Raw genomic sequence first — 27,694 nt, forward strand, 5'->3', positions numbered from 1 at the left:
ACAACTGAATTTAAAAGAAGAAAAGATATAGAAAAAAAAAATCAACATTAAATGATCTTTGGTTTGGCAAAAGGAAACTGGATGAGAATTACGATTTCAAAGAAATGGCAGGGAGATAAAAAGAAGAAGAAGAAGAAGAAGAAGAAAGGATGTTTAGAAAAAACAGAGAAGAAAAGGATTTCCCAGCGGAGGCATGTGACTAGAAAAATCTCACATATATAATCAGAAGTTGACTGGTCAAGCACCCACACACAACACTTTAGTGTTGGGGATGCATAAATTAGCCCACATAAACCCGTGATCAACCATAACATGATTAAGAGGAGGTATTGCCGATGGATTAACTTGCCCTACAATTTTTATTTTTTTATTTTTTCTAAAATCAGATATTCAAGTAAACCTAAAATATGGATATGAAATACAAAAAGCAATAAGAGCTAACAAGTGTTGTTTTGTCTGATTGTGGGGGCATTTTTTATGGGCTAAACTCATGTTAGTTTTCCAACATTTAAAAAATTGGTGGTGACTCATCCATCTTGTATGTGGCACTGATGTAATGCTATCAAGACCATGCAGATTGTGCCTCCCATTGTGGATGGAGCATATTACTAAAATGACACTGACCAAACAATCCTAATTATCTAATCAATGGCTAACAAATGGATGGTTAAATGTAAAATAGTGCGTGATCCAAATTCAAATGAAAAATCGTAATGGTTTTGTTATGATCCATCCACAGTTATGTCATTGATTTGCACGGTCCGGATTGCAATACAACTATGCCATATGTACATTGGAAGAGTCAACACCATTTTTAAATGGTGTGAACTAACATACAAGTCTGGCCCTTCTTTCTCTAGCTTATGGCACTACGGAACTCCTTAGCCACATTTGCCATGCTTGAATTAAATGGTTGATTTGCAATCCCCAATTTGTATCTCTAGGAAGAAAAGAAAGAAAACGGAGTAAATAAAATATGAAATGTTTCTCTTTTTGTTTAATTAAAGGATAATTAATCAAATTATGGTGTGTTTCATCTAAAACAGTGGTGAAGTTGCTACTTCTCTCTTGATATACCATATGTTTCAGTCGTGGCAGACTGAAACCTGACAATACAAGCAGCAGCATCATCGTCATCATCATCAACAACAACAACAACAAGGACCTAACTTAAACAACATTACCAAACACGTTCATTTGGCTAGTTAAGATTAAGAAAGACAAGGCACACTTGACCAAATGACAAAAAGAAATGAACACATACATGGCTTACCCAGCTTGCCTTTACACATTGCAGGCCTTCGAGAACTATTTTCCCATGACAGAAGCTTACACCACAAATCATGTATATAGCCCAAAGGAAACCGGGAGAATGGAACAACCTAGAACTGCCTGTTGGCAGTAAGTTCAAACACCATCATCATTTAGCTGTTGAAGAAAGCTTTCAAAGAAAATGGTGGATGCCCATCCTGCCAATTCACAAGAAGACATAGAGTATGAAGTACCATCTGCCTCCTAAGGCCATTCATAATAATTACTTCCATAAGTCCTACCAATTTTTAGAAATGCCCTTCTCAAACCATTGTAGATCTCAACCAGCTGATTGGTCGATCCAACTTACTCAAATCACCATCTTTTCCTCCCGAATTGATGTTTAAAAAAAATTATCCAGTGCTAAATGCTAGTACCTAAGTGTCAGTTACCAAGCACTTAATTCCTAGGCATGAGGTACATATGCACAGGATCTGGACTATTCATTGATCGTGCCCTGTCTTGTACAGACCATAGACCTCACAATAAAAACAACACCAGCATATGATTGTAGCTATCAATAAGGGATTTTACCAATGAAGTCAACCACTGTTTGGCCTTTTAATTTCCTTATCGTCCATTTGTAGTCTGCAAGAATCTATCATGGACCAGATCACCAATTGATGTGATTCTTTACCCCATCCACACTAGGTCCAAATAGACGAAAGGAAACCATGTACATGTCCACCACATTTAAGGATATTAATGCTTCGTAGCTTAACTCAGATAAGCTTGATAGCACTACATCTTTTTTCAAGATATTTATTTCTTGTTTGACATGAAAGATACAATCCTCTTTGAGGCATGCATGCACAATGAAAATTGGATGATAAAACATTTTTTTTAGTATAAATTGGACATAAACATTAATTGAAAACCCATGAGAAACATGTGACAGTGTTTTATGCCCGTATCGCACCCTTTGGACACATAAACATATCGATAGTGCATTGGAAATATCACATGTATCTGGGAATGTATCAATGTCCGGGAAAGTGATGGAACTTTTCAATGAAACATCAAGAGATATTAAAAGATTATACACACTTAGAACTCAAAACACTACAAAAACAAATATGCACAATAGGCCTGTTTGGATACACGTTTTGGGATGTATTGTATCGTATTAGAAGTTATAATTTGACGTTTACCATGTTTGGATTGGAGTGAATAGGAGTTGAATCCCATGCATGCGAATACAAACTCCAGCCAAATTTTCGAACCGACAGTAGAGTATTGTAAGTGGGTTCTATTGCCATCAATACTTTGTATTCATTGCATTGTATTCGGCAGCGGATGAAAGTTTGAATTTTGTAGGATTATAGGATATCTGATACCTATGCAGTGTAAGATCGGGACTGTTCATTTGGTACATTTCAACGCGAAAATCATCTGGGCTAGAAATCAGAAAGTTTCATACGTCAAACAGGCCACCCAACCCAATTAAGATTGTACAATACGCAGACATAATACATCCTATCCAAACATTGATCTGTATAACGTATTGTATATTATGTCAAACAATACCTCCTATCCAAACATTGATTAGTATCTGATTGATTTGGATGTATTCTGAAAACCGTCCAATGTATACATGAACAGTACCCAAATACAATACAATACAATACTATACGCGAATCCAAACGGGCCCTAAGTTTCCATTTTACAGGGGCGTAAACTGTGTTGTTTAACAGCAGTGATGCCTCCACTCACTGGGCCGGCGTACAGGCTTTCTTCTCTTTTCCTGGCCTGGGATGTGGGCAATTTAGTATTGTTTTTTTTTCTCTCTCTTCTCCTGGCTCAGGATATGGGCTGCTATCTTTTGTCTTTCATTTTCCTTTCTTGTAATCTTTTTCACTCTACCCAATCTAAATGGTAATATAATTATTTTTCTTGCCTTCCAACTAAAAAAAAAAAAAAATAGTTTCATTCCAAAGTAGATCCCATACTTACGAAAGAGTCAAATTATTCCCCATAACTGTTCACTCCCCAAGTATAGGGTTGTGATGTAGTGATAAACTCGGTGAGACCGAGGTCGAATCCCAAGGGACTGAAACCTGTACGTTATCTGAAACTAGGTATAATTAAAATTACATTAAGATGAAATCTAAATTGATTATAATTTGAGGAATAATGGTGAAATATTAATGTAAAACTTAAGAAATTTAGAGGTAGGAAACTAGGGATTCAGAGGATCCACTTGTAGAGATCAGGGAGATCTACGCTTGATTCATGAACTCAACTGGACTTCAAGTCCTATCTTCATCCAGTTGGAAGATATGTCACTAAAACTCAATCTGAACTTCCTTCGATTTAGTTTTCAAAGAGATGAAAGGTATGAGAATTAGAGTTGATTCCATCACAAAACTATGCCCATGAGACAAAGTAAACAACAGAATCACACTAATCAACAATCAATCAGATAGATGTATGAATGTTAGGAAGGATTCCATCATCCAGCCATGCCCATGAGACGATGGTGAACAACGAGACTTCCTAACTGCATAATCAGGATAATGAAAAGGAAAAAACTCACACCATCGCAGATTTACTGTAATATCAGTCACAATAAACCATTAAAAACTAAAGCCTTCCTTAAAATCAAACCAATCAATAACAAGTTCAACATGAATCAAACCGTAGGATCATTCCATCACGCCACAAGCTTCACCTCTTAGCCCTAGCTAAGAGGTTTAGCCTGACATGATTTGGCTAATCCTCCAAAAATTCAAAAAATAAACAAATAAAAACACTCTTAACCATTCTTTCTCTCTCTCACGTTAGAAGATTCCCAGCCGTGGATCCCTGCCAATTGAATGCCCCTTTCCGTTCTCTCTCTCTTCTTTCTTATAGGCAAGGACGCCCTGGAGCAAGAGTTCCGCACTCCTCTTTACGCAATGTGGTTCACAAAAACGCCGGACTGCGCACCTCTGCTCAGCAAAAACGCAGAGATGGGTTGTGTTTCAGGTGAATTCGAGAGGTAGGATCGCCCAAACTAACAAATCCAACCTCATAGGAGTGGTAGAAACTTGTTTGGATAGCTACTGGATGGTTCTAATTGACGGTCTGATCACCGCCATGGTCACACAACCTTCCGCAAAACTCGGACAGCGTCCGAACGCGAAACAGAGCCTGCGTAAGATGGTTACGTTGTGATGATGATGGGATCCATGATCAGTGATGCCTGGAAAATCCATTCCGTCCACTGAATTCCCCTCGCAAAACCAGTCGGGTATGGATGACTTTTTCTTAGTTTCAGTGTGGCCCACAGAACTTTTGTTGCTGTCGTCCGTTCCGTGTTTGAACGGTTGAAAACCATTCAAGTTGTCCTGTTTTAGTTCCCTCCTCTAGGTCTGGGTCATATAGTCCTTGGTCTTTGAATGGACGGTTTAGATTTCTCTAATAGACACTCATGGTGGCCCACATCAGCATCCCACATGGACGGCGTGCGAACGCTGGAATGAAAACGGAAACTCCGTTTTGGAGAAGGAAAGCTCGGTCAAACCGAGTTCGACCGGCTTGAGTGGTTTGGTGCACAGCGAGTGCGCGTGCGCATGCCACTCAGGGTGGGGTCTACTTTGATGTATATGGGAGATCCGTTCCGTCCATATCTTTTCTCATATCATTTTAACAGTGGGGACGGAAGTTGAGGCATATCCAGATAGTAAGTGGGCTCCAAATCGAGGTTTTAGGGCTGATGTGTCTGTTGAGCCACTTCCATAAAGATCCAAGGGATCAAATTTGACTTGTACGGTTCATTTATGGTCCACGAATGATGTTCTGAGCTGAGCGGATGGTGGGAACCCTGTGATCTTGCATTCTGGACGATTTTCGGGCCCGTTTAACATGAGTGGCCCGATTTTCTCGAATCTCTGGCGTGTAAATCCGTCAATCTTGTTCCCTTGTAGTCCTTCCCTTACCATGGTGACATTAGAGCGTTAAATCCACACTCTTAACATCCTTTTCAGTCACATGCTCGTAAATTCACCCTGCAACACAAACACGATTTAAATAGGCCTTTAAACATTTTCATGGTCGTAAATCCATGTAATAACTAGGGTCTAATATGCAATATTTGACCCGTAACAATAACCACGACATTGATTTTTAGCATTCTCGCTCAAAGTAACAAATGGCTCCTCATGTTTCATGTGCTACACCAAAGATTCTTAATTGTTTAGATGTTCATCAATGCCTCACACAACTATAACTGTTCACTACATATCTAGAGTGCACAAAATTGCCCAATCTTCTGAAACATTCCAATCTCATTGTTTCTCTCTACAAAGTATGATTTATGATGCACTCCATATCCACTGGAACAAGATTTTACACTTGAAAGCGAAAAGTTGATTTTTACTCGATATATGTTGTATTTTTACTCCAACAAAAATCACACAGACAGAAAAATCATAAACCCATCAATAATAGGTGGCCAAAAGTTCTCATTTATCCAATAGAAGGCTAAATATTCCATTAGTAGGATTTCCAATGGGGGGTTTTGGTGCATGGGCCATTCCCATTGAGTCACATCTTATCAACATTATGGATGATGAAACTATAAGCCTTTTGTTAAAAATTTAAAGCCAAGACATATTATACAATCTCATGGACTAACATTATATAATACCTTGTGATTCTTTGTTTTGATAGGTGTATAATACCTCATGATTTATTATTATAAATCGAGAGGAGCTGAAAGCTTTTGTGTATTTGAGACAACCCAAAGGGGTTGAATATATAGAGATTACAGCATCTATACAAGGAAAGAAATAAAATCAGAATCATCTACCTATGGAAACCAACTATATAGGGTATGCTAGCTATACAAGGCATATTTCAATCTGTCTAACATCCCCCCTCAAACTAATGCGGGTCATCGACAAGTAATAGTTTGCCAACGAGAAATGAGTGACGTGCAGAAGTTAGGGACTTGGTGAGAATGTCTGCAATCTGATCATGGGATGCAACATGTGGTAGAGAAATGAGCCCAGACTGAAATTTCTCATGGATAAAGTCACAGTCAACTTCAATATGCTTCGTCCGTTCATGAAAAACCGAGTTAGAGGCAATCTGAATGGCACTGAGATTATCAACATGGAGTGGAGTAGGATTCTGCACAGGAATGCCCAAGTCGGAAAGAAGTCCACGTAACCAAACAAGCTCACTACACGCAGCAGACATCGCCCGATACTCGACTTCTGTGCTTGATTTGGAAACAGTGGTCTGCTTCTTACACTTCCAAGAGATGAGAGAAGTGCCGAGAAAAATACAGTAGTCAGTGGTAGATCTTCGTGTGAGAGCGCAACCAGCCCAATCAGCATCAGAATAAGCACGAAGGTCCAGAGTTACCGTGGAGGAGAAGAACAGTGATCGATCTAGAGTTCCACATAGGTACCGTATGATGCGTAACACCGCAGTCATATGAAGAGTCCGAGGAGCAGAAACAAACTGACTGACGACTTGGACAGCGTAGGCAATATCAGGGCGAGTCATAGTTAAGTAAACCAGACTCCCAACCAAACGGCGGTATAAGTCGGGCTGTGCAAGTAGATCACCATCGTCGTGGTCATAATGAATGTTAAGTTCTAAGGGAGTCTGAACTGTTTTCTGATCTGTTAATGATGCCAAAGCGAGAAGATCCTTGGCATATTTACGCTGGCTGACCAGGATCCCACGTTTAAAACGTGAAATTTCAAGCCCAAGAAAGTATGTGAGATGGCCGAGGTCTTTCATCTTGAAGGAGGATTGCAGAACTTCCTTTAAAGCTGAGATGCCAGTAGCATCGCTACCAGTCAGGAGGAGGTCGTCAACATAGACCAGAACAATGACAATTCCGTGAGCAGTGTTGCGCAAAAATAAGGATGGGTCATGACCACTTTGAGTAAAGCCAGCACCTGTAACAACATCGTGAAAGCGTTGGAACCATGCCCGAGGTGCCTGTTTGAAGCCGTACAGGGCTTTCTTTAGGCGACATACCTTATTGTCAAGGATTAAAGAGCCAGGAGGAGGTTTCAAATATACGGTTTCTTGGAGATCTCCATGAAGAAAGGCATTTTTCACATCCATCTGAGCGAGTGGCCATGAGCGAACAGAAGATATAGCCAGAAGAGTACGAACAATTTTCATCTTGGCCACGGGAGCGAAAGTCTCATCATAATCAATTCCATATTCCTGTTTGTATCCCTGAGTGATAAGTCGAGCCTTGTATCGATCCAATGATCCATCAGACTTGAGTTTAACAGAATAAATCCATTTGCTACCAATTAGCTGTTGGTCAGCAGGTCGAGTGACAATGTCCCACGTATGATTATCATCCAATGCTGCAAGTTCTTCTGCCATAGCCTTCTTCCAACAATCATGAGTGGCTGCCTGAGAGTATGAAGTAGGAATAGAAACGGTATCCAGAGTAGCATTCATGGCAGACATAGAGCATATCAACCGATCAGGCGCTCGATGTTCACGAGCGGAACGACGTATCGAGGTAAGTTCGGGATCTACAACAGGTACAGTAGGTTCGGGTTGAGTAATAGGTGGTGGATCTGTACGTGGTCGACATGAGTAAACCTACAGCGGATGAGAGAGAGTACTTGAGGCAAACGGAATTTCTGGAAAGGCAGTTAGACCAAGAGAGTTTGGAGCGTGCGGAAGAGGAAGAGATGAATGAAAAGCAATGTGTTCAAGAAAAACAACATGTCGTGAAACCCGAACACAATGAGAAACCGGATCATAACATCGAAAACCCTTCTGAGTTTCTCCAAATCCCAAGTACATACATTTGACTGATTTTGGAGATAGTTTGTTACGTTCACGTGAAGCCAGGTGAACATAACAGATACAACTAAAAACACGAAATGTGGAATATGCAGGAGGTAAGCCGGTGAGAACAGAGTAAGAAAATTTACTGTTCAGAACTTTGGTTGGCATCCGGTTAATCAAGTAGACGGAATGTAACATTACTTCCGCCCAGAAAGAACGAGGAACACTCATATCTATCATCAGGGTGTTGGCAGTTTCAACAATATGACGATTTTTTCTTTCAGCCACCCCATTCTGTTGTGGAGTATCAGAACAGGTGGTTTGATGAATAATCACATGCCCTTGAAGAAATGTACGAAAATCAGTTGAGAGATATTCCCCCCTGAGTCAGAGCGGAGAGTTTGAACTGAAACTCGAAATTGAGTCTCCACCATAGAGTGAAATAACTTGAATTTTTAAAAAACCTGTGACTTCGATTGCAGAAAGTAAATCCAAGTGTAACGTGTGAAATCATCAATGAATATAACATAGTATCGTAACCCAGAGAGAGACATAATTGGTGAAGGACCCCAGACATCCGTATGCACAAGTTCAAACATAGAAGATGATTTTGTAGTACTTAGGGAAAATGGAACACACTTACTTTTTAAAAGACAACAAGAAGAACAAGAATAATCCAAATCATTTTTATTAAGAGAAATATTTCCTAACATGCCAGACGAAATTAACTGAAGTAACCGATCAAAATGTGAATGACCCAGGCGAAAGTGTCATAGTTTCCACAATTTATTTGCCGAAGAAATATCTGATGAAGAAGGAGAAAATAAACAACGAGCCGGAGTGATAGATGGATCAAAATCCAGTACGTACAGACGACTATGCCGCCTACCCCTCCCAAGTACCTTCCCCGTCGCCAGATCCTGCACAAAACAACAGTTGGGAAGAAATATGACTAAGCAGTTATTGGATGTGAGTTGACTAACTGAAATTAAATTGGAGGAGAGGTTAGGGACATGAAACACATCACGAAGGGTGAACTGGCGATGAGCAGAAGGAGAGAAAGTCAATGATCCAACAGACTGAATAGGTACTCTAGTGCCATCCGCAGTAGAAATAGCCTGATTGCCGGTGTAGGGACGAATGTCACGAAGATGGGATACAGCACCGGTCATATGATTGGAAGCACCCGAATCGAAGAACCATGTAGAAGATGGGGATATACCTGACATACCGGCCGCAGAAATGGCCTGAACAATTTGCTGGAGCATCGCAGGAGTCAACGGAGATGAAAGACCTTCAGCAGAAACAGTAGATGTAGAATCACTAACAGTCGGCTCGGAAGAAATAGTGGCAGCAGTAGCAGAAAGAGCACGACCACGGCCACGACCACGACCACCACGTCCACGGCCGGAAGAAGATGCATATGCACGTGTACGGTAGTCTTGAATACCATGACCAGTTCGTCAACAATAAGCGCACCATTCTTTGCATTGAGCGACATCATGACCCACCTTGTTGCAGCCGTGACAAGTTAAAGGAGAGGAGCCACGTGTTGGTGTAGTGGTGGACACAGCAAGCACCATATCAGATGATCCCGGAGTCGAGGAAGGAAGTGATAGAACTTTCATTCGTTGTTCCTCAGCCAATAGATCATTAATAACTGAATTCAATGAAGGAGTAGGGCTACGGTTCAAGAGAGCAGCCCGACAATGCTCGAATTTCGGACATAATTTCATAAGAAATTGGCAAACTTGCGCACTCTCGCGCATAGTTTGGAAAATCCTAAAGTCATTAGGAAATATTGGATCCATCAAGGCCATCTTAGTCCAAATTGTGACAATTTTAGAATAAAATGATTGAATACTGTCGTCACCCTGAGTAAGGTTAACGAGATCCTGTTCCAGACGATATGACCGGGCCGCATTACTTTGTTGATAAATTGTCTGAAGATGCTCCCACATTGCCTTAGCCGTGCGATGAGGTGTGAGGCCAACAGCAATGGACCAATCGACCAAATCGAGAATTCAGGTAATAATCCGTCCATTGTTCATTTCCCAATCAGCTAATTTATCGGCATCCGTGGAAGTGGGAATAGTAACAGATCCATCAATTAGTCCCCACAAACCACGACCCTTGAGGAAGTTCTGAAAATGGATGGCCCATAGCGAATAGTTGGTACCATCAAAACTACACCTTGGGGCCTTTGTACGTGATGAGTTGTTGTCTATTGATCGGAATTAATATAAAGCACGCAAAGAGTTGCAGTAGAAGAATGTTTTAGGTGTACCGTACAGCAGATCTGGCGGAATAGGAACAACAACAGTAGCTCTGGATCTGGAAAATGTAGATCTGGATCTGGCGGAATCGCAACAGCAATAGTGGATCTGGATTTGGATAAGCGAGATCTGGCGACGCAGCAGCAACAGCAACAGATCTGGATGCGAGCAACAGCAACAGATTTTCAACAGATCTGGATGGGAGGAACAGATCTGGATGGGGTTGGTGGAACTCGAAGAGAACGAGCAATAGAGGTGATTGGGCGACACTGGACGAGCAGAGGGGCGACGCTGGACGAGCAGAGGGGCAATCGGACAAGCAGAGGGTGGTCGAATCTTCAACAGGGGACGGTCGGACGAGCAGGGGGTGGTCAGATCTGCAACAGGGGGCGGTCAGACGAGTAAGGAGTGGTCGGATCTGCAACAAGGGGCGGTCGGATGAGCAAGGAGTGGTCAGATCTGCAACAGGGGGCGCGGGACGAGCAACAGAGGGCGCTGGACGAGCAGAGGGATGGTCGGACGACGCAGCAGGGGTGGCCGGACGACGCAGGGGTGGTCGAATCTGACAGGTGGTGCCAGATTTGGATCAGTGAAGCTCTGATACCATGTAAACCGAGAGGAGCTGAAAGCTTTTGTGTATTTAAGACAACCCAAAGGGGTTGAATATATAGAGATTACAGCATCTATACAAGGAAAAAAATAAAATCAGAATCATCTACCTATGGAAACCAACTATATAAGGTATGCTAGCTATACAAGGCATATTTCAGTCTGTCTAACAACTATTACCAAGTAAAACAGTTTGGCCTTTCATGCGAAGTGATATTTAGCATTTTGACTGATCCAAGAAGGACAAGAAACTTTTATCATAGAACACAACTGGCATTTTTATTCATGAACCACAAATCCATTTTTTTTTTCAAAAGCTCTATTTGTCAGTGAACCAAACCTAGCAACCTTGGATGACCCATCAAAGACATGCGCAGAGGAATGGAATGAATTTCATACATCCCTTTTCCACTCAATCTATAAACAACTTGTTAATATTGGTCATGAAAAATAATTCACAATTTGTTCTCACTGGTTTTGTTTATGATGCTTTTAGTTCTTGAATAGGCAATGGAAGCGGTGGTTTTTCAATTCTCATCAAATTTGAAAAGTTCCCATGGACTCCTCTCAAGGAAGATTGGTTAGCATAGGCTGCTTCGCCAATGAAGAAGAAAGTGAAAAAGGTCTGTTGTGGCTAGAGCGAGATGTTTGCATGGAAACATGATAAAACAAGAGATGCTTAGGTTGTCTGAGTCCGATTTGATGTTATGGTATAAGAAAACAGGTGAAAGAGAAGGCGAATATTATTGCAGAGCACTGCAATAAAGGGAAGTTTTAGATGGTCGCAATGGCACCACACCAAGTTAACATTTCTCAAATGACGAATCATGTAAGCTATTTGAAGAGAAAGCAGGTGATATGGTTGATGACCCTACCTTGCACACCATTGGCAAGGGAGGTTGTCAAAGAATACAGCAGTCTTCCGCTTGCTATTACAACACTTGGAGGAGTATCGAGAGGTGTAAGCAATTGTAGGTTGTGGAATAATGCACTATCACAGCTAAAAACATCTGCCCCAAGCAACATCAAAGGCACATGGCATGGCATGGAGGACAACGTACCAGTCTATCAAAGTAAGTACAATCATTTTTCAAGTGAGTTGAAACAAGGATTCTTGATTTGCTACCTGTTTCTTGAAGACTGATATTGATGTGGGTACAATGATCAGATGTTGGAAGGTGGCAAAGGCTTTTTAGAAGACACCAAATTTCTGGAGGAAATAATAAACAAAGGGCATACTTGGATTAAAGAACTCAAATCTTCTTCTGTTATTAGTGGGGGAAGAAGGGTGTACCTGCCTCTCTTGAGCAATTGAGCATTGTGGAATGATTGATAATTTGTAGGTAACTTTTTATTGTTGTACATATTTAAGACACACATACCTTACATATTTAAGACGCATATTTTGGAATTTTCAAAATCAATTTTTAATTTGCTGTCATTTTGTGGGAAAAAAAGTTTACAAAAAAAAAAAAAAAAAACATAAACATAAACACTTTTGTCAAAGAATGGAATTTATCAGCTACATGTTCGATTGGTATTTTGGACCTCATATGTAATAACATGAAACTAAAATTCTATCTTATCTATGATTGAATCAATGGTTCACAATTCTAAGTCAATTGTGCATCCGAATGCAATCTCAACAAACACGAGAATTCTTTTACTAGAAATTAATATTGATGAATAAAAGTAGAGGAGGATTACCAAGCCCCATTATGAGTTAGAATTATAAAAAATTATAACTATCGGAATTGTGAGCCTCCAAAGTAGCACGCACAATTTTGGTCATTCAATAGCTGTGTCTACATTACAGGTAAAGCAGAGAATACAACTGCATCTAAAAGAGGGAAAAGAAATGACAGGGAGATATAAAAAAAAATAATAGTAATAAATAAATAAATAAGATGTTTAGAAAAAAATAGGGAAAAGAAAAGAATTTCCTAGCTGAAGCATATAACTAGAAAAATCTCACATAGTCAGAAGATGATTGATTGGTCAAGAACCCACAAAAAACACTTTGGGGATACGTAAATTTGCCCACATGAGCCCATAATCAACCATCACATGGAGTAAGTTGCCCTACAATTTTATTTTATTTTTTCTAAATCCAATATTCAAGTGAAGCTAAAATATGGATATGAAATACAAATAGCAATAAGAGCCAACAAGGGAATGTTACACTACAAGAAAAAGGGCCTTAGCCGACCGATGGGCCAACCCTTTGCCGGCGGCCAGTTTTAACGGCTGCCAGCATGGTCCCTGCATATATATATATATATATATATATATATATATATATATATATATATATATATATATATATATATATATAAACCCTAACCTAAAATTTCCTCTGTCATGCGACTCTCTCTCTCTCCCTCTCTCTGCCGCTCTCTCTCTCTCTCTCTACCGCTCCCTCTCTCTCTCGCACGCTCTCTCTCTCTCTCCTCGGCCCTCTGCTACAACATCAGGTATCTCTCTCTGCTCGATCTACCACACATCAAGGAGCATTCTGCTGCAACATCAGGTATCTCTCTCTCTCTCTCTCTCTCCCCTTATCTATTCATATCAATTTGGGCATTTTTTGGCATTTTTTAATCCTTCAAGTAACATTGTGCAATGATTTGTGTATTGGGAATTTTTGAGTTTCGAATCCCTAATTTGGGATTTGTAGTGTCGATTCCCTAATTGTGGATTAGTGTAGAGGTGTTGTGTCTGATGGTTGGGTCTTAAGGTTCAGGCACTTATGAGCAGGCTTGGGTCTGATGTATTGATAGCATTAGGTTAGCTTTGCACCATTTAAAAAAATGATGGTGACTCATCCATCTTGTATGTGGCCCTGACGTAATGCTATGCAGACCATGCAGATTGTAGGTCCCATTGTGGATGGAGCACATAACTAAAATAGCACTGATCAAACAATCATAATCATCCAATCAATGGCTAACAAATGGATGGTTAATTAAAAGTAAAATGGTGAGTGATCCAAATTCAAATGAAAAATAAAATGGTTTATCAACTCATCAGTTGAATGGTTTGGTAATGATCTATTTACAGTTATGTCATTGATTTTGCACGGTCTGGATTGCAGTACAACAATGCCATACGCATGTTGGAAGAGTCACCACCAGTTTTAAATAGTGTGAAACAAACATACCGGTCTAGCCCTTCTTTCTCTACATTGGACAACATTCACTCGATTGAATTAAATAATAGATTTGCAATCTTCAATTTGTATCTAGAGGAAGAAAATAAAGAAAACAGAGTAACTAAAACATGAAATGTTCCTCTCTTTTTTTAAAAATAAAAATAAAATTTAAAGGATAATTAATCCAATTATGGTATGTTTCATCTAAAACAGTGGTGAAGTTGCTACTACTCTCTTCATACACCGTATGCTTCAGTTGTGACAGACCAAAACCTGGCAATGACAGCAGTAACATCACCATCATTATCATCATCATCATCATCATCATCAACAACAACAACGAGGAGGAGGAGGAGATAATTTGAACAACATTACGAAACAAATTCATTCAGCCAGTTAAGAAAGACAAGGCACACCTGACGAAATCACAAGAAGAAATGAACACATACATAGCCTACCCAGCTAGCCTTTACACATTGCAGTTCTTTGAGAACCATTCTCCCATGATGGAAGCTTGCACCACGAACCATGCATATACTACACCAGGAGATCGGGAGAATGGAACAAACTGGAACTGCCTATTGGCAGTAAGTTCAAACATCAACATCATTTAGCTGTTGAGGAAAGCTTTCAAAGAAAATGGTGAAGGCCCGTCCTACCAATTCACAAGAAGATGAAAGAGTATGAAATACAACCGAACCCCTTAAGGCCATTCATAGTAATTTCTTTCAAAAGTCTTACCAATCTTTTGACTAAAAATTCTCCACTCAAACCACTGGACGTCAATCAATTGATTGGTTGATCCAACTTGCTCAAATCCCAGCTTTTCTTCCTGAATAGATGTTTGAGAAATTATACAGTGCTAAATGCTAGTATCGAAGTGTTAGTTATCAAGCACTTAAATTCAAGGCATGGGGGCACACACGTACACAAGATCTGAACTATTCATCTATCATACCATATCTTGGACAGACCTTACAATAAAAATAAAACCAGCATATGATCATAGCCATCAATAAGGCATTTTATCATTGAAAGTCAACCATTTCTTGGACTTTTTGACAACAGCCCATTTGTAGTACTGAAGATTTATTTATTTATTTATTTTTATTTTTTAATAGAAAGGTGGGAGCTCACCACCTGTAATTTTGTTAAATGGCAAAATGGCTGATTTTGGAGTACGCACGACAAAAACAAACAGGACCCACTTATTATATATATCCACAAAATAACAAGAGAAATCTAACTGAGGATCAAAAAGACAACACAACAAACTAAACCACACCAACCACTACCCAAAAGCACCCAAAACTATGGAGGCCGGGCAGCGGCAAAAGGGCTCAAGAAGCACCCACAATAATTCTCAGCAGTAGCCTAGACCTGTGCGCCATTCAGCCACAACCCGCAATCACACCACATCAAATAGACAGCGCCACCAGTCAAAAATAGAAACAATCTCGCCTCCAACACAGGCCCTGAGAGGAGAACTCCAGCAAAATCCACATAAAAATCACATTCTCTAGCGACTCTGATTCCAAAAAACATAACATCCCAAGATTCCACTGGGCAATGAAACATAAACAGAGCTACGCAAACCAAAGAAGGGCAAAGCCCCAGAAAATAGAAGGGTAAGGCCCTTAGAGGGCAGCGCCACCCACATTTCCCTGAGCAAGTAGTGCCGCCAATGACCCAATCCAAATGAACAACCAACAGACCAATTGTAGTCCTCAAGAATCTATCATGAGCCAAGATCACCAATTAATGTGATTTTTGGATCCATCCACAATAGGGCCAAATAGATGAAAGGTTCATATACTGTACATGTCTACCACATTTAAGGATATTAAATGCTTCATGGCTTAACTCAGATAATCTTGATAGCTCTGCATCCTTTCTCAAGATATTTATTTCTTGTTTGATATGAAAGACACAAACTTATTTGCGACATGCATGCACAACAGAAAACCAGATGATAAATAGATAAATAAAAGCACTAACTGGACATAAGCATTAATTGAAAATACATGACCAGTGTTTTCAACTACTGGTATCAATGCCTGTATCACACCCTTTGAACACAAAAATATAAAAGCATTGCATAGGAAATATAGAATGTATTAGGGGAATGTATCGTTGTCCAAGGGAAAATTGGGTGAGGGATGGAACTTTTCAATGGAACTTCGAGTGATGTTAAAGGAGATATGATTACTGAAAACACTACATAAAAACAAGTATGCACAATAAGTATCCATTGTACAGAGGCCTAAATTATACATTGTCTAACAGAAGTGAATAGAATTATTTATCCAAAATGAAATAATATCATTCAAATATCCTATAATACAAGTAATACATTCAAAAACCAAAATGAAAGAGTGTGAACAATCTGTAGATCACCGTACAATCACATACGATTTCTCCACACTAATTGCATTTTAAAGGGCGAAAGTGAGAAGGTTTGGGCCCATTCTACAATCATCCCAAAACATTAAAGAAAGCCCTTAGAAAATCCCCTGAATTGCCCCATGAACTTGGGCCCATTCTACAATAAGACTCTTGACTTCGGAGAATTCCCTCCTATCTTGTGTTGCCAACCAGCGAAATAGATAGTATCAGCCAACACTATCAATCTTTAAATTACTGCATGTGATCAAGTATCCTGAATGTTGTTATCTAAGGTACACAGATCAAACAAACAGTCAGGATTAAAGATGAATTATATGATCCTTAGCTCAGAAATAAGCATAGGTTCTCAGATTTTCAGTTTGCGCAATATAGGTCCAATATATGTCTGTCATTTAGCAATCCAAACTCAAGGAAAGGATGCTGCAATATATAAGAGTGGGATGTAGAAATCAATTCCCACATATTGGACACGCCCATATGTTGGTTTGTGGTAAATAAAAGAATATAGCTAGAAACTTAGAAGAGAGAAAATTAGTATAAGATGTATTTCCAGTTTCTCCACATATTTGTCCACATTACCAAATGGTGTCAATTTGGCCTCAGCAGACTCCAGAGCTTCTGTGCTGCCATGAAAGTTAAGGTGAATATTGCTTTCCGTTGAAGGGCAAGAGTATAATTCATAAAGATTCCCTCACCATTTTCTAGAGCAAACAAGCTCAACAAAAGGAAGGCCTGAGAGATCAAAATGCAAATTCTTGTTTTTCTGCAGCAAGTCCTGGCCCGATCTGAAGGTCTGGGCTATGAGGTTGAAAATTTGCTAGGAGTTCGAATACTGCAGTGCATATCCAGGAGTCTGGAACCTCTTCCTTACCGGAACATCAATCTAATTGTATACCTAAATGACTTAGTCTGAGCATTGCAGGCAAGAGTCATTCATCATTCTAGCCCTGAATGGCAGCAGATAAGGATGCTGCAGGGAAAGGTAGATGAAGCAAGTCAAGTGACATGTCCAAGTCCAGCCAATGAGCAAAGAACCAATGTCGGATAGCCTCACGAGAACAATTCAGTAGCAGATGTCTTAGCAAAGATGGGAAGTGGTGTGGAAGGATATAGATTTGTGCAGAACATGAAGAATTTCCCCAGCGACATTAGAGGCAGTTTGCTCTTAGACCAGTCAGGTGAAACGATGGCTAAGGTTTGCAGTGTATGTGATTTCTTGGCAACTTTGTGGTTGAACTTCTATTGCTGTCTCTGGTTGGCTGATGGCGAGTTATGGCATGAGTGTTTCTGTTAGATGCCATGTTTGGGTAGTTTTGCTTTTGGTTTTGAGAAGTTTTGGATACCGATGATGGTGTGGTTGCTTGTTTTGTGTTGCAGATGCTTTTTTTTTTTTTTAAGGTTTTGTTCTGCTGCATTGTAGATATAGTTTTGTATTGTATCGAGGTGGGAGGGCTCTTTGTTTTCCACCTCTGAATTGATACACTCTTTTTCTCCATTTAATAAAACTTTAAGTGGCGTGCTCCCCCGTTCATGAAAAATAAAGGTCATGCACTAGCCGTTCTGTCAGTTCTATGGCCTTGAGAGCATTCCCCTCCAATGCAAAATGGAAAATTGCTAATATGTCATCCAGGAAAGCATGCAATTAACTACAACATCACCCATGCACTTTCGAATAAATACTTAACTATTTAAACCATATAATGGTGTTATGTTGCTTTCTCAGGAGATTTTTTTTCCTTTTCAAAATTCATGTGTGATGTATGAGGTTTAGTAAGTCCACTTGGTGATAGAGTGATTTGAAATGAAAACATTCGGCATGGAAAAGCAAATACCTATCATTGTGAAGTCGAATATTCACTCTTATGAAGAAAGGAAGCTCTCTCAAATTTGCCAATTTACTTCATGTCATTGATCAAAATACTAATCATTTGGTTAATTGGAAGGATACCATCCTCAGGACGATGGTCATATAGGCATAAAGGACTTAATAATCATCAATTGGGCACTCATTGGCAAGTGGTTATGGAGGTTTGGGAACCAAGATAACTCTCCGTGGATTCAAGTAATTGTCATAAAGAATGGCATGCAGGAAGGAGGGTGATTTACAAAGGAATCCTCATATAAGGAATTTGGTTTGTTGAAGCAATGAAGGGCAGATAGGAATTCTGCGAAGGCATTTCCTTTGTCCTTTGGATAACAAGAAAAGGTTTTGGGAAGATAATGGCATTAGGACAGTCTGTTTGCAGCACATTTCTGTAACTTATACTAGACCATCTTGGATGAGGTTAAGGACAGCATTGTGGCTGATAGCCTGTCATGCAAAGGCAATCCTAAGAATTTAACAGGACAATGATTTCCAAAGATAATTCAATCGAAAAGTACATCAATAAATATTTGCATCCGTGGAGTTATTTGATATCTTGGCAGTGTATGACAGTCATAAGCATGAACTAAGCAGTTGGAGATCCAGCATACATATAACTTGAATTAAACCATGTGAATTGTAGAACCCGCTGCAGATAGGTCATAGAACCCAAATCAGATGAGTTTGATTTTTTTTTTATTTTTTTATTTTTTGGTTAAGAAAATTGAGAGCACACAACCTGTAACATTAAAAGATCTGTACAAGGCATTCAGGTGGACGCCACAAAAAGGACCTCACCTATCGCATGACACAACTCTTTCCTTTATACAGCGATGCACAAGGTCTCACAGGGCTGAACCACAGACGAAACCAGACCAAAATAGGAAAAGTACAATTCTTCCCGCCTCCCTAAGCAGGAAAAACAAAAAACAAAAAACAAAAAAAAAAAAGCCTACCCAGTAGACCAAAAACAGGGGAGAATCAATCCTCTGAACTAGCATGCATATAGGACCTCTACCCTCAATTAATAGGAAAGAAGACATTTTACCATCTATGCGCCAATCAAACTGCAGCGAGCCAATGCAAAAGAATAATTTGGTGCATTCCTTGGTAAAGCATACCTTGCCTGGAATTTTTATTTTATTATTCAATTACCATAGCATAGCCCTCCCTACGGACAGCAGACCCCATTCAAGAACTCCTTCCACATACCACGGATGATCAGATTAGCCATCCCTATAAACATCAGCCCATTCACAGGACATAAAAAGATCAGAGCAACACATCACTCCACAGCAGCCCACCCCTATCTGCAACCATCTATACTGCTACACAAGGGAGAGAAAAAAAGAACAACAGTCTGAATAATAAAAAAAAACATTCACACCGTGGCTATGGGCGTGCCAGTTTGCTGAAAGACAGGTTCTGAAAGTAGCAACGACTAGTTGCGTGACGCTTTGTAGGAATACAACTGAAACTTGCAGCCTAACCTTCAGATGATACCAGACCACTGGAAGAACATTTCCCACCCTGATTTTCAGATGAGTCTCACCTTTTTTTTTCTTTTTATTCAACCAAAAAAAAATGTAGTATAATCATTCGGGTGGGCTCCACAAAAAGGAATAGGCCACACCTATCATCGTATAGAACCGCTGTACAACACAAAAAACTGAAAAAACTATAAAAAATACAGCGCCATGACAACGCTGAATATGAACTTAAAAGGAGAGACTACATCCTTGTATTGATACACATTTGTTTGCCAAATTTGGAAAGTTGACTATTTGAATTTCAACCTTCTATTTAGAAGTAACCAACTGGCTAGGTAACATATCAGTTCCATGAAATTTTTGTTCATGACCCATGTAAAGTGGGCCCTGATTTACACAGTTCAGTTCAGGTTACCTCTTTGCCACATCACAATTTCTATGTGCATGTGTATGAAACATCACATTCTTCCAAAGTATCAAAGTTTTCTCTTTACAACAATGGCACTTAGCTAGATTCAAGGCAGCCTAGACATATTGCCAATTAATTTGTAGTCCTTCTCCATTAACTGCTCAGGCATTGACTCAGTAAGAGTCAATTCTAATAAGAAAATGCAAACACTTAATAGGAAAAATAGAAAGTGTATAAATTTCAACAACATAAATTTCATAGATATTGTATGCAAAGGGCATATTTGTAATCACACCGGTACAGGAAGAAAAATACTTTAATGCCCTTGATATGTGAAGGCTAAATCAACTTATCGTTATCGATGGTAATTTCATAATTTATAAGGGCAATTACATAATTTCATAAGGGCAATGAAAGAAGACTTACCTTTGAGTAGTATACATTACCTCTTCTGAAATTTATACACTACAACCTTGGACGGGATTTTTAAGGAGAGCAGACTGTTTTAAGTTAGAGGGAGGTGCATTTAGATGGAATCCTTGTTTTACCAGGAACCTAATGGAAACAGAAATTCAGGAGTTTGTCATACTACAAGAAGAATTAAATAATAATAATTATTATAATAAAATAAAATAAAAAACAACGTTGTTTCTATATCGGGGAAGAGAGATAGGTGGAGATGGGAGTTGGATTCTAATGGGACCTTCACAGTAAGGCTTTTAATCATGAATTAGATGCACACATTTGGCAATTTCCAAGGGTGCCAAGAAAGGTGTCTGTTTTTTGGATTGTTTGTTGTGGAAGGAAAATTTATCAATGTTGATGAACTCTGGAAAAGAAAGATTATTCTCATAAATGGCTGCATCTTATGTCTAAAAGTATCATTATGTTTCTCCACCGTGAATTTTCATCTGTTACATGGAGGGTTCTTGGGACCTTTGGGATGCATTGGGTTATGCCAAAGTTGGTTTAGTATATATTCCAGGTCGGGAGGGTATCACATTCAATAAAGGGAAAGCTACCCGGAGGTGTTTGCTGATCCTAGCCACACTTCGGTAGGAATGACTTCTCATCCATCCTATCACAGGATCGCTGTAAATTATTTTTTTCAATATTATGAATTAAACAATTTGGCCACGTTTTGGTGTCCCTGCATTAGCCACATCAACCGATGGACAACCTAATAAATGGACTGGCCTTATTTTGGGGAGGACATTTTTTTTTTTCGAAAGAGTGATTGTATTGCAGCCCAAGGCTATACAGAGCTAGAACTAATTCGGGCCGGGCCAGCGACAAAAAGGGGTGGCCCGCCTATCCCGTGAGCAAAAGGAAAGAAAAACTGACACCCTGAGAGGACTAGACCTCCCTTAGGTAGCCCAAACCTACTCTGTCCAGGAACATATGACCCTTGATGGTAGTGGGAAGGGACTCCTTAGATCTGAAAACCGTCACCAATTGGGACTCGCTCCCCAGTCTGGCTAGCCCATCTGCCACCACGTTGGATTCCCTAAGCATATGAGAGATACGAACCTCCAAGGTACGTCTAAGAGCATCAATCCTTCTCCTCCAGTACCACAAGGGCCAGGACCCGTTCGCCTCCTTGGCGAGGGCCGCAACCGCCGTACTAGAGTTGTTGGATATCTCCACTCTCGAGAACCCAAGATGAGCACATTGTTTGATGCCATCCAGAATCGCCCTAAATTCCGCCCTCGAATTAGAACCTCTCCCATACCCAAAAGCGAAAGTAAAGAGCAACTCCCCACTACTGTTTCTTCCCACTCCACCCCCTCCAGAAGGGCTCAGGTTCCCCCTCGCCGATCCATCAACATTCACTTTGACCTAGCCCCGAGGTGGCCTCGACCAATTGACAATAGGGCTGTTCACGAGTTGAGCTAGCTCGACTAACTCGCTCGACTCGGCTCGAGTCAGCTCGGATTGACTCGGCTTGAATGGCCGACTCGGGCGGAGTCAAGCTGATTTTTTATAGCTCGAGTTGAGTTCAAGCCGAGTTCAACCAGGGGGCATTTCAACTCGACTCGACTCGACTCGAAGCTCGAACTCGAGCTCGACTCGGCTCGTTTAATAAGAATATTAATTTATTAAATATTATATATATATATATATATAAGTCACTCAAACACCCGACTCCACCCAACCCTAGCAAGCAGTCCCTTTCCCTTTCTTCTCTTTCTCTACCCACCGCACGCCCCCCCGGCGCCCGACCAATAGAAATCCACCGGACCACCACCACCGGCGCACGACTAGCACGCTGCTTGCCCGTTGCCTGCCCGCTCGATCTCGCCAAGCGAAGAAGACCACATAGCCACGCGCCCAATCCCGACTCGCTTAACACTTGTCTCCTGGCACATCCATGCCTTTATTTTAAGAAATTACTCTTTGCTTTTTTCGTTTTTTGTTTTGTTTGGTTTTCCCACCTCATAGTTTCCAAATCATTCTCTTTTTTGCCTTTTTTTTTCCAAATCATCTAATGTAACCATGATTCGGATTTGGACACGGTTGAGCAATTAGAGATGGATTAGGAGGATGAACGGCTGCTCTTGTTACAACACCAGATCCCTGTAACAAGGAGATGGAAATGCAATAAGGATTTTGAGAAAAAATGAAATTGGGTTTTTATTGAAAGTTAGACTTGAGGAATTATACGGTTGGATAGTTGGTTTTTAAAAGTGGGGCCCATGGTTTGACGGTCCAGATTATTTTTATCTGGTCTGGTGGTGGATGGGCCACAATATAAGAATCTCCTTGGGAGAATCCTACCCTTACTGGCTGCATATAGTTTAGAAAGGGTGAAAAGATCACATGCATGCGTTTGAGCTGTGGACCCCATTCATGATGTGTATGTAGAATCTGAACCGTTCAACAGGTGAGATTCTTCATGGGGCACCATACATGCTAAGAATCATCTCCATCAAAATCTTGGGTGGGCCACACCAAAGGAAGCTGTGCAGAATCATACCTACATCCTGCATGTTCACTTGTTGTGGCTGAATTCCAGTGAGTCCCTTGATCCTTGTGGGGCATACCTGATAACTAAGTTGGATGACATATACACAATAGGTGGACCCCACATTCCACCTGGAAGTTGCTATGGTGGGTGTCTTCTCCCCAACATTCCCTTTGGTGTGGCCCACTTAAGTTATGAATCAGGTTGGATTGATCTAGGCCTAATGCTGGGGCACATTAATGGACAGGTCAGATGGCAATCACACTTCGTGATGGGCCCCACACAGCTCAAACATATGATAATTAACATGTTTCAAATGCATGTGTGATATGAGACATTTAATTTGTATTTTTTTGCCAAAAATTTAATAAGTTAACATATGAAAAAGCTCTCGTATCGAGGTAAACTCGACTCAACTCGAACCACTAGCTCGACTCGAACTCGACTGGACAACTTTGGCAAACAAGCCAAGCTTCAATGTTGAGCTTGAGCTCGAAATCGAGTACAGCATGGACAAGCCGAGCCGAGCTTGGCCCACCTCGGCTCGATGTTGACAGTAGAAGGAATGGGCTGCTTGGGCATGGTGATGCTGATCCCAAGCATCTCGAGCGAGAGGCGCATAGGCAGAATAAGGGATTTAGTCCTCGGAAGACCATCAACCGTAAGTCTTACCCATCGGAGCATGTTCCCGATGATCCGCGATGAAAGCATTCCTTGACTATCGAAATGCGCCTTGTTTCTAGCCATCCGCAACTCCCAGAGGATGAATGACGGGATCAACCCTTTGAGGAGGGGGAGAGTCCTCGAGGTCGGCGAGGACGCCCACCAACAAGCAGCAACGGATGGTGCAGAGCTTGGCCCCACTGGACGCATGTTACAGGCCCTGTTGAAGAAACCCCAAACTTCGATAGCTGTTTGACTATTCGAAAGAATGTGGTCCACCGATTCGAGGTGCGGGGAAAGAGGACAGCAAACGCACATTGACGCCAGGTTAACCCCTTTTTTTCTGCACAATAACGCCAACGCACATTACTCTTATCAGGTTATCCAGGATTTTCATGTCCATCACATGCTCTGTCAGACACCTGTATGAGCTTCTGTCTTAAGCTCCAAATTGTGCACAAGTTGGGAGAAGAGAATGTTTTGGACATCATTCTGGCTGATAGCCTGTGATGCAAAGGCCATCCTCAGAATTTAACAAGACAATGCCCACCAAAAGATAATTCAATTGAAAAGTACATCAATGAATATTTGCATCAGTGGAGTTATTTGATACCCTGGCAGAGTATGGTACGCTTAAGCATGAACGCAATGGCCGGAGATAAGGCATATATGTAACTCAGATTAAACAATGTGACTTGTAGGATCACTGCAGATAGGGGCGTCATAGCCCCCAAAATCAGAATGGTTGGATTTATTTATTTATTTATTTAAGAAAGGTGAGAACACACCACCGTTCAGGCGGGCACCACAAAAAGAAGTGGACCTCAGCCATCGGATGACACAACCCTTCTTTCCAAACATCCAAAACTAGACCAAAAAAGGAAAAGTACGGTTCTTCCAGCCTACCTAATCAAAACCCAAAAAAAAAAAATTTGAAAATTAAAAAAATAATAATCAAAAAGAAAAAGCAAACAACCAGCCTACCCAGTAGACCAAGCAGGGGAGAGTCAATCCTCTGAAATAGCATGCACGTAGGACTGCTTCCTCTACTAATAAGAAGGAAGACATTTTACCATGCATGTGCCAATCAAACTGCAGAGAACCAACACAATAATTTGGTGCATTCCTTGGTAAAACATACCTTGCTTGGAAATTCCTTTTTTTTCTCCTTGATTATCATAGCATAGCCATCCCTACACACAGCAGACCCCATTCACGAAGTCTTTCCACATACAACAGATTATCAGATTAGACATCCCTACAAACAGCAGCCCATTCACATCACAGACAAATAACAGAGCATCACATCTCTGCATCTGCATTAAACAACTTCAACTCTATCATGACTTAAGTAACCTATTTTCTTGCTATTATTGTCTCAAAATCAATGGTTACTTCATTTAGCATATTTAAGAGCTCATGATATATCACAACTTGAAATGTAATAAAAACCGAAGATTAAAAATAATAATAATAATAATAATTAATAAATAAATTCTTTTCATTTATATGCTTTTGTCTCTTCTACAGAAATTTACAAAATCCTCTTAAATCTGTACGGATATCAATGTGAACGTTCACACAATATTTATACCCAATTACAAATCAAACCAAATATCAAGTTACTGGCAAGTTTCCTGGTGACTTAACTCAAAATTGTCTGGTTAAGTTCACTCAGCCAAGTTTTAAGGTGCCCTAGAGAGTTTAGAACTATGCTTGGGTTCCAAATGAGCCTTAAGTTGATAAATTTAATTAGGTTGGTTCCAAACTTACCAACTTTGGCAACACTTGAATTCCTTTTTATTTTTTTGGTTTAATGTTAGATGAAGCCATCCTAAGCTAAATTAAATATTTAAATCATGAAAGAAATGTCATTTGATGATTTTACCAGACATGGTGTACTGTGTGACAGTAGCATAACACTTCAAGATCATTGAAGATAGAGGTCCGAGTTCAAGCATGGCCTTTCATCAATATAACCTAGTCCATTCCCACATTGCCCACTAGATAAGCATCAAGTTCCAATCTGAATCCATCCGGCTAGCCAAGTTCCCATTCCTACATAGTTAAACAAGCTTCTCTTGTTGGGTATTTATGCATATCCATACACCCGCCTAACAAAGCTACTCTTGGGCCTCAAAACTCACGCACAAGCCCACACAACAGCCTTTAACCTTAGCCAAAATCCAGCCAAAGTTGGTTGGACACAGACCATGCATGGATTATACAAGTAAAAATCAGGTTGTAGCTAGAGCTATGTGTTATACCCAATTAACAATTGAGTTCTACAATAACCCCAAGTCCAGATTGCTTGGGGCTGGGTTTGGACTACGGCTGCAACTTGGGTATGGGTCAACCCAAAACCAATTGATCCAACCCGAGTTCAGGTTGGGTTGGGTCTGGTTGTCCAGGTCCTCGGGTTGGGTTTGCATTAAGCAAATTCGGTTTGGGTTAAGTCGGGTTGAGCACCTTGTGCTGGAATTATTGTTTAGTTCAGTTGGGGTTTAGGTCCTCTTAAGGTCAGGCTGGGCTTAAGTTTGACTCTCAACCTGACCCAACCTGCCAACCTAGTTTGGACCTATCCTAGATGCGCTTGGGTTGATCTTGTGTACCAGAGCTTAGGCCACCGACTAATTGGATCGTATTTGTGTTTGCAGACTCAAGGCCTAGGCCAGCCTGACCTATTCAGCATTTGTGGACTGGAGCCTGATTTATGAAATCATGTTTTTGGCTGGGCTAGCAATAAGATACTTAGCTGTTGCGCTGGAACCCACGTGCTTCAGCTTATCGGAGTTGGGCCTATTGGCAACTCTAATGCGCGGTATGTGTAAATTGATCTGGACCATTAGATATTCGTTTATGATGTCTAAGGTTTTGCATGCATGTAGTTCACCTTAGCTGTGGTAAAATGTATTTAGTTTTTGGTTTCCAGATAAAGGGCCGAGATCTTGCACACATTAGCAACATGGTTGTGTAGGGCACTTTCGTTTGGCTTGAGCACATGAACGAATGTCAATAGGGTTTCTTTCTCTCATAATTCGTTTTCCCTCCTTTGCGCCTAATGCGTAGGATTCAGTGATCCAGACCATTTATCCGTGAGTCCCAGCAGGGACGAGGTGTGCTGCAGAAATCTTCCATAACGAAAGATCCTAACCGTTCAATCTTTGGACCATCTTTTGTTGAATGTGAACAGTTAGTCATTCTCCCATAACAGTCATTTTCTAGGCCATTGATGCATGGATCAGAATCATCCAATCTACAAAGTTTTCGAGCTGTTTATGATGAATCCATAAGATCAACGGTTTGGATCATGGAACCCTAACGGATGAAGAGCAATCAACCGTGGGGAAATTATTCAGCTCCTGATGCGCAGGAAATGGCATTGGTTTTAAATGAGGAAAGAAATGAGAAAGAAAGGAATGCCATCACTTTAGACCGACGAAATTTCAAAGGAAATAGAAAGGGCCATTGATACCCGTTCACAAACCAAGTGTGCATGAATCGAACATCTGAAACAATCCAAACCGTCCAAAATATGTGTCTGTCCTCAGATGGTGCATTTCTATCAAATCCAAACCTCAGCCAAATAGGCATTTGCTCGTTGAATTTGGACGGTTGGATTTTATTCATGTTAGGCTGTTTTTTTTCCAGTAGTTCTCCAGCAGTAGAATTTAGCATGATTTTTGAAAAAATAAAAATAAAAAATCACAAACCAACAATAATGTTTGAACGATATGGACGAAGTGAGTTAAGGGCATCATTCCACATGTGCACAATGTCCGGACGCAGAT

At 40.4% G+C, this 27,694-nt stretch overlaps 2 protein-coding genes and 1 long non-coding RNA gene across 8 annotated transcripts; 1 reads left to right on the plus strand and 2 right to left on the minus strand.

Moving 5' to 3' along the window:
• Positions 1 to 733: 733 nt before the first annotated feature.
• On the minus strand, positions 734 to 24,239 carry LOC131223490 (uncharacterized). 6 transcript variants are annotated; one of them, XR_009160493.1, is made up of 4 exons: positions 23,913 to 24,239; positions 14,848 to 14,938; positions 14,523 to 14,761; positions 734 to 1,106 (listed from the first exon to the last, which is right to left on the minus strand). XR_009160493.1 is itself a non-coding variant. In XM_058218927.1 (3 exons), exons 1-3 carry the CDS (start codon positions 24,219 to 24,221, stop codon positions 14,644 to 14,646), a joined length of 441 nt encoding a protein of 146 aa, XP_058074910.1. In that variant the 5' UTR covers positions 24,222 to 24,239; the 3' UTR covers positions 14,455 to 14,643. The 6 variants fall into 6 exon arrangements, 2 of the variants coding, with proteins under 2 accessions (XP_058074910.1, XP_058074909.1); XR_009160494.1 differs by lacking the exon at positions 734 to 1,106 and adding an exon at positions 1,149 to 1,469; XR_009160495.1 differs by lacking the exon at positions 734 to 1,106 and adding an exon at positions 2,969 to 3,179.
• Positions 11,160 to 12,330, plus strand: LOC131223492 (uncharacterized). Its single transcript, XM_058218928.1, has 2 exons — positions 11,160 to 12,028; positions 12,124 to 12,330. Exons 1-2 carry the CDS (start codon positions 11,734 to 11,736, stop codon positions 12,201 to 12,203), a joined length of 375 nt encoding a protein of 124 aa, XP_058074911.1. The 5' UTR covers positions 11,160 to 11,733; the 3' UTR covers positions 12,204 to 12,330.
• Positions 16,399 to 23,781, minus strand: LOC131223495 (uncharacterized). Its single transcript, XR_009160500.1, has 2 exons — positions 23,253 to 23,781; positions 16,399 to 22,852 (listed from the first exon to the last, which is right to left on the minus strand). It is a non-coding gene; the product is annotated as an uncharacterized LOC131223495 (long non-coding RNA).
• Positions 24,240 to 27,694: the final 3,455 nt, after the last annotated feature.

The sequence above is a fragment of the Magnolia sinica genome, chromosome 13, assembly GCF_029962835.1.
Source record: "Magnolia sinica isolate HGM2019 chromosome 13, MsV1, whole genome shotgun sequence".
Classification (NCBI taxonomy): Eukaryota; Viridiplantae; Streptophyta; class Magnoliopsida; order Magnoliales; family Magnoliaceae; genus Magnolia; species Magnolia sinica.

Excerpts from the sequence above, each read along its gene's own strand:
- LOC131223490 (XM_058218926.1), bottom strand. The coding sequence starts at position 24,221 with ATGTGCGTTTGCTGTCCTCTTTCCCCGCACCTCGAATCGGTGGACCAC. Across the intron at positions 14,939-23,912 it reads TCGGGAACATGCTCCGATGG|GAAGAAAAGCTGGGATTTGA; the intron begins GTAAGACTTACG and ends ACATCTATTCAG. Across the intron at positions 14,762-14,847 it reads AATTTTTAGTCAAAAGATTG|GACGGGCCTTCACCATTTTC; the intron begins GTAAGACTTTTG and ends GTGAATTGGTAG.
- LOC131223492 (XM_058218928.1), top strand. The coding sequence starts at position 11,734 with ATGGTCGCAATGGCACCACACCAAGTTAACATTTCTCAAATGACGAAT. Across the intron at positions 12,029-12,123 it reads CAACGTACCAGTCTATCAAA|ATGTTGGAAGGTGGCAAAGG; the intron begins GTAAGTACAATC and ends TACAATGATCAG.